Below are 11,769 nucleotides of genomic sequence, written 5' to 3' on the forward strand. Positions count from 1 at the left end.
TTGCAAATAAGGAGTTGTATTACTTCCAAATCATATAATATTTCTGATAATGTGGTGATAGATTATATGAAACTCCCACTTAGGAAAAGAAAAGCTTCAGAATTTTACAAAATCATTAATTCTTCTCTTAACAATGACTGTAACTCCTTAAGGATAATCTGGCAGAGGGATCTTGGGGGAGAGATCGATGGTGATAGGTGGGAAAGAATTGTGGCTGACTGTGGTAAATATGTAAGAGAGGTTCCTCCTCTTCTTTTCTTTTCTTCCTCCCCTGGGCACCAGACAGTTTGGGACGTTATGACATATTGTTGTCGAGCTTGCCTTGGGGTCACGTTAAAAAACGACCATCCTCCCCCAGGTAGCAGGTACAGTCTAATTAGTGTGTGTGTGTGTGGGGGGGGGGGGGGGCGTCTTAGGAAAGTAACGTGTCATCATTATTATTATTAGTATTCAGTGTTGGGGGTAACGAGTTACAAAGTAACGGATTACAGTAACGATATTACTTTTTTGGGTAACTAAGTAAAGTAACGCATTACACTAAAAATATCGGTAACTACACTACTTTACTAGACTATAGTAACGTGCTTTTCTGCGTTACCCTGCCTTGTTTGCCTGTGTGTAAAGTTCTGATCTGTTAGGTGGGGTGTGTGCATGCGCGTTGCGTGTGTGTGTGTTTGCTTTGAGTGACGTCGCTGCCGGTGTGAAAGAGGGAAGTGGAGATGGAGATGGAGACGCCCGAGAAGGAGATAGGGGGTTTTGGCCAGTGGCGATATGCACATTACTTCCAGTTTATGTCTCGAAAAGACAAAAATATCTGTGTGAAATGCACTCTATGCCCTGGCGACAAGTGTTTTTCAACTGCTGCCACGTCAATGAGCAACCTGTCTAAGCATTTGTCAGCGCAGCATGGCAATACAAAGATCCAAAAGATCCTGCTCGTCGGTCATTTGAAGGAGTCACTGAGCAGCCGACCCCGCCTAAACAAGCTAAGCTTTTGTCAAGTCTTGGAGCGCAGCAGGTAACACAAAAAGAAATGAACAGGCTAGTTGCAGGGTTCATTGTAGAAGACATGCTTCCCCTGTCGACCATTGAATCGCCCAGGTTTAGAAAAATATTAGATAAAATACCCGCGACTCGCAAGCCTGTGTTTTGAAACTTGTGTGTTCATTGACCCCACCATAGCCTCCTTTAAGCTGTTATTTGTGGCTTTTACAGTGAGGCATATTTCTTTGTGAAGACAGGGATAGTGTTCTTTCATATGGTTTTACATGCCATTTTGTATACAATAAACACTATGTGGACAGACTAAGTGATGTTTTTCCATGTATCTACACGGAAATGGGAAAGTAAAGTAATAAGTAGTGAAGTTACTTTTCAAATCCAGTAACTAGTAAAGTAATCTCATTACAATTTACAGAAGTAACTAGTAACTAGTAACAAATTACTTTTTTTGAGTAACTACCCCAACACTGTTAGTATTCCTATTTAACAGGCTTTGCTATGCAGTTAAATTAATGTGGGCTTATTATCTTCACATTAAGACATCATACCAAGTAGTTTTAAGAATAGTGGAAGTTACTTTTTTTTTCTTCCCCCATTTGTGGCGCCCCCTGGATGGACGGCGCCCTTAGCATTTGCCTATACTGCCTATGCCACGGGCCGGCCCTGGGGGGGGACACATAACCCCACTCGTGGTGAAGCCGGCCAGTCTGTCTGCTGGACAGCATAGCAGCCTGACAGGGAAATCCAATGTAGCAGAAAGAAACCTGGACTGTTCTGGAACTGCAGCCAACTGCACAGAATCAACTGACTCCATCTAAAAATGCATGGGTCAAGAATGCTCTCCGCAAACATTGACTGTGCACTGGTTAACCTGAAAATGAGATATAATCAGACAGTCTGAGACAGCCCATCATACTATGAGGCAATCCACACACGCAGTCAAAATAATGTTCATTGCCATCATACATCTACTGCTAGGGTCTCTGTAGCAAGTGAAATTTCTACATCTGGCCAAATTCATCCCCTACCACTAATCGGGCATGGACTGTCAAACTCTCATTCAGCTGATCTACTTCACAAAAAAATCACACGTGGTGGTACATTAGAGCTTATCCATCATTTCTATCAACACTGCAGTTCTACATTTTTTTTAACTCCATCACTTTAAGAGAACTTCGTTATTATATCTTCTACGAAGAAGTCCACCTGCTCTTTTGTTATTATTGCAGCTAAACACTTCAAAGAAATGATTGACACCATTGGTCCCAGCATCCAATTATCAATTGTCCACTGTAGGGCTGTGCGATACGACAATATCGTGTGACATAAGAAAAATGTCAACCATCTAATATTTTGCTTTATCGTTTGTGTCATTGTGGTTTAAATTAAATTCTTTATGGCAGTATTTTTCATCATTTGGAGTCTGTCCATTAGGACTGGGTAAAAAAAAAAATCTATTTAATCGATTTTGGATCGATTTCATTTAAATTTTGCAATATCGATTCATAAGGCATGAGATCGATTTTTCCCCATGAAGTTTTATTTATTTATTTATTTATTTTCCCCCATGAAGTTAACCCCAGTAGTCTTGTGCGTGATGACGCAGCAGCGCGTTTACGTCCATCCTTCGTGTAGATTGCATTGTTAAATTACTCTTCTTCGTCATGAGTTTAGTTACCAACTTTCCACTACTGTCTGTCCTTCTGCTGCTCAGCCACGGACCAATTCAATTCATTAAAAAGTGCTATATATAGATAGATATCGATATGAGGATATAATATTTGGTCATATATTTTCCCTCACTGTTGAAATTACCATCTTAAAACATAGTTCTAGTCTTTATCTTTAAATTGTGATTATTAATTATTAGATATGGAGGTCTCTGCAGGTCAGTGTTACCACTATAGGGTCTGTGTGACCATGTCCTGCTGCCACCTTATTATTAATTATTATTATTATTATTATTATTATTGTTATGCAGTCCACCACTGCATAGACAGAATATTACACTGCAGTAAAAGTTAGCAGCACAAAGACAATAGATGGTGTAGCTACTATACTGTCAGCTCACCTCTATGACTTCATAATAATTAGGAGGAGAGGTTAGTCTCTGTATTAAATCTACATCATGCATTAATTGTAATCAGCATGTGTAGCCAGGCTTGGCCAGCAGGGCCCCAGGCGCTGTATTGAATGTGTGTGTCTGTATGTCAGATACACAAAGCCACTCACGCTGAACCACGCTCTTCAAGGTTCACTGCAACTCTCTACCTGCAGTGGAGCACTCGCTGCAATGTTTTGCCAGAGCAGGTGGTCTGACCTTTGAAGCAGCAGTCTCCTGAGTCAATGTGACTGAGCTGTGGCCTTTTAACAAACACCACAAATCATGCAACACATTGTGGTACAGGCAATATTTACAGCTATTGATCCATGTGTACTGGAGGGATTTCCCCTACAAATATGATTCTGTCTGGAGTACCTGACTACAAATAATAATGCAATCTGATGATGAAACAAAATGCTGCTAAACAGTTTCATCTCAAATTTGAAACCACAAATTAGGGATTATATCATTGCCACTTCTCTTTGAACTGACAGCTGGGAAAAATAACTACAGAGAGTATCATAATTAATGTCACTATGGATTGAATTTATCAGGACCACTATATGTCTGCACATATTTCACAATACAAACCGGACAACCGGAAATAATACTTTGCCACTTCTCATGTCTCAGTCTCAGTTTAACACTAGTGTGGGAGAATCTAACACAACTTAAAAACAGTAAATGTTGATTGAGCAAACTACCACCTCTGCAACTTAAAAGAGCAATGAACAGGATGATGATCAGGATGGACAATGTTTAAGAAAACTATATTGTCATTTGTATGCCACACATTCTTTTTCCTGGTCACCACCAATGCAACTTGACTCCATTCACTCATCTGTTAAGATTTGGATATTTTAAGTGACTTAAAGCTAGCTGCTAATGTACCCTGGAAGGGTTAGCTTTAAGCAGAGAAAAGAGCGGCTACAAAGGGTTGTTCATCTCACTTATTTCTAAATACTGATATACAGTATAGTCCCCAATACAACGTGAAAATACAGATTTTGATGTCTATGATGATTTTGATTCATCCTTAATGCCATCCCCAGTTGGCTGGGTTAATAACAACCTATGCTACGTTATGAATGGAAGATAATGTTACTTAATCTGTGACATCACTGTTGTAATTTAAGATACTTTAATATTTTTACATAAACAATCAATCAGATGGTAATGTTTATGAAAGGAGTCAGCCACAGAGAATTATCACCAACTTTGCACAAGATAATAATCTGTTGCGTTTACATCTGGATTCTACTACCGCTGAAGCCAAAGAACTCAGCTCAGTGTTTTTTGGAAAAAGTTGTCAAAAAGCAAAGTGGCGAGTCTCAGTGATCAGACTAAAACTCCAGCAGGACAACACAAAAGTCACCTTCAGAGCTTTTGAAAACACAGGATAGGATGCTTGGACTGAGTTGTGCTGCTCCAAGCCATTATCATATGCAGCCTGGGACACTTAAAAAAATGTATGGACCTCAAAAACTGATATTTTAATGTAACAAAGCAGAATTTTTCACTCAGAGCATCTGAGTGAGTGGGTGAAATGTTGTTTTTTTCATGTCTGTAGTTAGTGTGTACACACAGAACTCTTCAAAATCATAAATCAACTTTTTCCCTTTTTTTTTACTTCTATAGTATTTAACATGTATTACGTAACCTATTGAAACATCTGCCAGAAATTCTGTAACAGGTTAGATTAATGTCTGAATCTTTGAATGTATTCTGGGATCTTGCAGAAAGACAAATACAGCTGTTCAGTGTGTTGCCCACAGCTGGCTGTGTGTAGAGTTCTTTTATTTGACTTTTAACACCTGCAGCATCACACAGCAGTGGTGAAGAGAGGCACAGCAGTGGTAACTTCATTAATAATTTAAATCTCTGGATACACCAGCAGGATTGATCCAGCATGTCCCACAGGTCAGACATTAAGTGATTCCTAGTTAACAAAGTCAAACTAGTATAAAACAGCCCTCGTAAGTATGAATCCTGAGCACCATCAAAGCTGTCTGGAACATTTTTATTTTTAGTGAATAAATCTTAGAATAAAAACTAAATAATAATAAGTAAATAATTGAATAAATTATATTTTGTTGTCCTATTGCCGCAGTGGACAGATATTTTCCTGTTTGCTGTTAACTCCTGAACCATATCTGTGCTGGATCAGAGCTGTGTTTATTTACTGTTCATCTGTTGCTGTTGATTCATTTAAAAATGTCCACAGTCTGTGAACTACCTGGGGCTCTTATTGTGAAGCAGCTATAGGAAATGAATGTGTTGGTCACAGTGTTAACAGAGCTTGTTCAATACAAATTGGTTTAAACAACACTATCTGGACATAGTATACTGTTTTATAGACTGGGAGTAATGAAACATCAACACAGTGAGCTGTGAACTGCACACTAAATTGCACGTTCAATCCAGTAAAATGTCAACTCATCATCAGGGTTAACTATGCATTTCACCTTGCTGTACTGTGGACAGCATACCCTGAATAGTTGTAGTTCAAGTATGCCCACATATATGGAAAAACTCTACCTTGGACTTGAGGAGCCAGTATTCCTCTGTGTCATATTCCACATGTTTGAGAGCAGTCAGATAGTCGTAGCTGATGGCCGCTGTCTGCAGACAAACACAATAAATGACATGTAAAGCACTGACACTTCTCTCTAAAATACAGCACACACAAACATTTCAGCAAGTTTAATGTTAGCATAATTTAGATTAAGAAGCTAACAGTAGCTTAAGTATGCACTGCTCAGTGTAACACCTACATTCTTTATTTGGAAGTTCCTGGAACCAAATGGAAAAGATGGTGCCAACCATTAACTGAAAATCTGGGCTTTAAAACTCACTATGTGAGTTACCATGTCTCATTATGTCTATCATTATATATTATATCTATCCATGCATCTGACATCTGACATTAACACATACAAATGATCTTTTCTGAATACTAATTTGGACCAGATTTGTGTCACAAAAAAAGATTAAAATCCTTAAAATGTTGAACAGCTGGATGCAAATGTCTCCTACTTCACTAAAAACTTCCTTCTCAGAGTATACAGTGTAAAGTTTCAACATCACACACAGTTGCACATTGGACCGTGACTGAATTTGTTCAAACATACAAATTCACATCACATTTCTACTTATAGCAATTGAGTGGAAAACATATTCCAAAAGCATTATTGTATAGTATAATGGAGCTTTTCCACTACACAGTTCCAGCACGACTCGACTCGACTCGACTCGACTCGGTTTTTTTGCGTTTCCACTAGGGATAGTACCTGGTACCTGGTACTTTTTTTAGTACCTGCTCTGCTGAGGTTCCAAGCGAGCCGAGCCGATACTAAATGTGACTGATCTGATTGGTCAGAAGAGTCATCACTGGAAGAGTCATGAGCTGTCCCACACAAGAATCAAACCCGGCATTTTTAAATACCGGCAACAGCGTTACAGCCATACGCCTCAATTTTGTTGCTTTGTGTGTGACAGAAAGTCACATACAGCAGTAAGTACACCATCGCCTCCATGTCCTCCATTGTTTATATGTTTGTGTCGCGTATAAAATGAAGTCACGGCAGTATCCCGGAGCCGTGCTATGACAACCCCGCCCACGTTGAGTAGGTACTTCTTTGTAATGGAAACCGAGTCGAGTCGAGTCGAGTCGAGTCGAGCCGAGTAGTGCTGGAACTTTGTAGTGGAAAAGCGCCATAATTGTATTTACTGAGGCTTGTTCTTCAGTGTTCAAAGCTATATAAAATGTGACCACTGGGTAGCGCTGTGATAGTTTCATCCCAACATGTATATCTCAGCTTTAGTTTATCACTCAAAGTTCCATGTTCAACCATTTTGATCAGCATTACTTTGTGACTAACAATCTACACCAGTATGTTACAGGAGGACTGTATACATAATATACATTCAATTCAACTTTTGGCTTGATGGAACACAGAAACTCAAACCAAGCCTTTCTTTAATTTATGGCAGACATCTGGTAAATCTTCTTATGTGAATTAACACCAGAGTGATGAACAGAAAGGGGAAGGAGAAGTGTTGGTGGGTGTGTGTGTGTGTGTGTGTAAGCATGGGGTTGGAAAGAGAACTGGGATTGTTCATGAAAAAGCTCATCAAAAAAATGATTAAATAAATTGTGGTAAAACTGTTCTTTAATTTTTCAAAAGGAAAAGTTCTGTAATTCACTGTTACTAAAATGTGAGAATATGATGAAGAATATAACTACTCTTAATCATAATCACACACAGTTGGGGGAGTGTGTGGAGGTAGACTGGTAGCAGACTGTCCTGTGAAGGCTTACAATAGACACTTTAACATTGAGGGAAGACCCAGGTTGAATATACATCCACATTACTGAAGTTAGAGGTTATTGTTGAGCTGGTTCTCCTACAATTAGCCTCAGAACCCGTCCTATATAGGACTTTTTAAGTCAATTTTAGAGTGGAAAACTTCTTTATTTACTGATTTACTGACAAACTACAGCTGCTAACATGTGACTTAATGTTCTATTAGTTATATTGAACTGAAATGATGGGCTCGTTGTTTACTTACTGTGGAAACACCGCTAGATTCCAAGTCTGCACTACCATGAGCTCTGAGGCTAACTCTGCCCCTCATGCTGCTGACAGTACTGTGAACAATGAAGTCAAAACGCACTCTGCTGGACAAACTACATAATAACACCATGTCTAATCACCCTGATGAACCAGACTCAACTTTTGCCTAAATGCAGCCTGATGCCATGTTATGGTGGCCAATCACAAGTGCATATTCCTGGCTGATTACTTTGTAATATGAACACCATATTGAAATCTTGGAGTTGTAAAAATCCTGTCTGTGAGTTGTAAAAATAGTAGCCGTGTTTTGAATTTGTATATGTCCTTAAAAGCATTCATCTGTAACTGCAACTCAACTTCCTGGATTGGATTTCATTGTCTCACCAGTACTTCTAACAGCCATCCTCAACATTGTAGCTGCTTGTGTCGTGTGCTGGATTGCTGGATTTGGTTTGAATACAACCTCAGCACATCATCTGCAGATTTACATACATTTAATTTCTTATAACATAATTTAGTATCAGATTTAAACTTTTTTTTTTTTTAAATGCTGAAAAACATTCAACATACAAGTCTAATACAAGTTATATCAGCAAATACATACTTAGTAAAGTCATGTTTTTGCATAGCCAGGCTTTGTGTGCACATAGGTGTGTATATGAACAAGCAAGTGCACATACATAACACTACCAAATAAAACCATCTATACCTTCTAATCAAAGCCCAGTCTCCACTAGGGATTGGTACGATACTCATAACCATAATGGCATGTGCCAGCATTACACGTGACATCAGTTTTTCACCTGCAGGGATGGAAGTCAGACATCCCAACTGTCCCACATATAGATAGTGTGTTTGTGTGACTATCAATGCAGTGTGTGTGTGAGAGCACATGTCCTGATAACTCTGTGTTGCTGCTTATTAGACCAATCACATTTTTTGCATGTTCTCTGTGTTCTGTATTGTGTATTGCTTCTGGTTTTGATACACTGCTGTTTTTATTATGATGATTATGACAGTTTGTTGTGAATTTTATTTTATATTGGTTCATTTATTTCTTAAGTCTTAGTTATATTTATATTATGTAGGGATTAATATTAATATTCTGTTTAACCTGCACTTCACAAAGTGCCTTAAAAATAAGAAGGCACAGTTTTTGGACAAAGCTTGTATGTTACCATTCTTTAAGCACCGGTTTGGCACCGGTATCAGATAAAACCTAAACAATACCCAAACCTGGTCTCCAAATGATGAGTCAAAGTAACTCACAGTGACTGCAGCTCGTCCAAAGCGGATGATACTTAGATCATTGAGGTCAAGTTGTTTGTTGTAGAGGTAAAACCCAGAGGAGGCAAACACTGCTGTGGCCAAAGAGGAGACTTTGAGGAGCCGGCCAGCCATCAGAGACACTGTGAGAGGAAGAGTGAACATGAACAATGAGACCAAGAAAGTCTATATGAAATGTTTCAGCATTGGATAGAGATAACTCAGTGTGTTACTGATATGCAGTGAGTCTTTACTCTGACAGAGTAAAGACTCTGTTGCTGTGAAAGTGAGTGTAATGCTGAATGAATAAGCTCGTGTATGTCCTGGTTGTGTGTTATGCAATGGCATGCTGTGTTTCGTAACACACATAATGAATAAGACAAAGCCCAGAATCCCCAGAGACAGTCTCACATCTCCTCAGAAACCTCCCGCTGACAGGAAGCACATAGCTTTCCATCTACATGTATGTACCTTATCAACGTCTCCACGCCTGCAGTCTCTCTTTCACTGAACGGTTCTGTTTTGACCTCTTCCAGTTTTCGACATTCAAGTGAAGGATTGTGGTTAATGTAGTTCCACTACAGATGATGGCTGTTGTATTGGACTTAGTTAACAGATTTACACGATACTTTGAAAAAGAAAGATATTACCTTTACGCTGTTTATCAATAAGCTCCGCGCGTACCTGTTACTACATGAGTGATTCTACCTGGTTCATGGCTGTTTATCATATAATACAACTACGATGACGTCTATAACATGCGTCACAGTTTATTAAAGGGGACGCAAAAAAAAACAATATTTGTTAAGCATTTAACAACAATTAAACAATGACCAAGCCGTAAAATAGTAGGTTATAAATTAAGATAAGAACGATTAAAAAATAAATGAATGCATTTTGCTTCCTTATATTGCAGGCTCTTTTACCTCTAAGGAAAGCATGATGAGGTCAAGAAAAAGATGGCAAAAAGATGAAACCACGCTGTTACTGTTGTACATGTGTGGGTCCTGGACAAATCACAGTCAGGTTTATTAGCTAACACTGAGGACACCAAGGTCATATTCTTTGTATTTTTTCCGAGTCTTTATACATTTCTTAATGTATATATTTCTTAACCTGTTAAAGTGACAAACTGCTGAAACTAGAGAGATGAACAGCTCTGTGTATTATTGTTTTATTGTTTTTATTACTAATATTATATGTAAACTTTGAGTGCCACTGGACTGCTGCCTGGATGAGTACATGATTTATTTCCAGTGTTCAAAAGTCACCCTGATAATATTCTGGTTTTGATAATTGCACTAACACTAACTAAATTACTTTTACTTTTGCAGTATTAAGTGCATCTTACTGGTCAGTATCAAGTGTGACAGGAGATGTAAGCAGACAGACACACACAGAGCACAAGGCCGTAGCAACATGCACTACACTACAGCCCTTTACACACATACACTGTGCTAACACACACACACACACACACACACACACACACACACACACACCTCTGCCTGCATTTGAGCAGTATAGTAAGAGAGTCAATATATTGAAGTTGTTATATTATTCTCATGTAGCCTTGAACTGTTGCATTGTTTAATTTGCTGAGTATACGGGAAATGACTGTGATGATTAAAGGGAACTATGTTGCACTAATAACTAGTAACTTGAAGTGGAAAAGTACGGAGAGTGAAAAGATGACCTTTAATGTGTTCTCAGCAAGTATGTGAAAGTAGGATGTTTGTCTCTTAACAGTTGTGTTTCAGGTTGGGCTCTAAGGCGTCACAATAACGGATGGAGTCAGATATTACGAGGAGAATGAATGACACGTCTTGAGCCAATCAGAAGAGGACGCCGCCTTGCGTTACACCTATTGCTCTGTACGCTTTAAAACACTGGGTCAGGGAAGAGATAGTTAGTCAGACTTCGTGAACTGATGAACATTCTGTTGCTTGTCAGGGATACTATAAGTCAGACCCAGAGCTCTGTAATATTGCACATTCTACTGGTGTTAAAAATAAAACTGATTGTTTTGAACTAAAATGCTTCTCCTCCTATTTCATTAAAAGAATACGCAAGGACAAACTGACAAACTCCTCAGTATGCAACTCATTACATTATGTGACATACAAGATGTGCATGGACAGTATGGTCCAGTCATTCTATACTCTCAGAAGGTGAGGTGTGTGTGTGTGTGTGTGTGTGTGTGTGTGTGTGTGTGTGTGTGTGTGTGTGTGTGTGTGTGTGTGTGTGTGTGTGTGTGTGTAACCTACATACACACAACACTCACTCAGGATCAGTCAGCACTGCATTTGAGTACAGGTTGCACTTTCAGACCTTACCAATATGGTATTGGTAACATGGATGATATAAATCCTCTTAGATAATTGAAGAATAGCATAATATAGAATGGCTTCCATAGACATGCTTTCAAAATGTAACATTTTCAGTGGTCAAAATATTCACTCTGTGAATATATTATAATAAAGTTACAGTGTATGGCAGCAGCTGTGAATACATCATTAGCCTACCTTGGGTTTTCTAAATATGTTATTACAGTACAGGACAACAACCATTAAACTGAAATTTTCCACCCAGTCTCACATAACATTTTTACAATGTAATATAATAACATTGGTTTTATAATGAAATTATCCTAGGTGGCAATAACCTTGGTGGGTGGTGGCTTGTTCTCTGGTTCAATTGTTTAGGTGGATCAGCAGGGACACTCAAAAAGAGGGTCAAAATCTGTAACGCTGTGTGTTTGATGAGGATCAATCTCTGCCCAAAAGAAGTAGAGCTGGGGAGAAAAGACAGCGAAATTCA

General features: G+C 38.8%; 1 protein-coding gene across 1 annotated transcript in view; it reads right to left on the minus strand.

Moving 5' to 3' along the window:
• The window catches only part of adck1 (aarF domain containing kinase 1), an 89,420-nt gene extending 79,776 nt beyond the window's left edge, over positions 1–9,644 (minus strand). Inside the window, exons 1-3 of the mRNA XM_053336308.1 lie at positions 9,421–9,644; positions 8,953–9,092; positions 5,645–5,728 (exon numbers count right to left, since the gene is read on the minus strand). Of these exons, the coding sequence (XP_053192283.1) occupies positions 5,645–5,728; positions 8,953–9,084 (216 nt within the window). The 5' untranslated portion in view covers positions 9,085–9,092; positions 9,421–9,644. The remainder of the gene's footprint in view (positions 1–5,644; positions 5,729–8,952; positions 9,093–9,420) is intronic.
• Between the last annotated feature and the right edge of the window lie 2,125 nt (positions 9,645–11,769).

Source organism: Scomber japonicus, chromosome 16 (genome assembly GCF_027409825.1).
Source record: "Scomber japonicus isolate fScoJap1 chromosome 16, fScoJap1.pri, whole genome shotgun sequence".
Classification (NCBI taxonomy): Eukaryota; Metazoa; Chordata; class Actinopteri; order Scombriformes; family Scombridae; genus Scomber; species Scomber japonicus.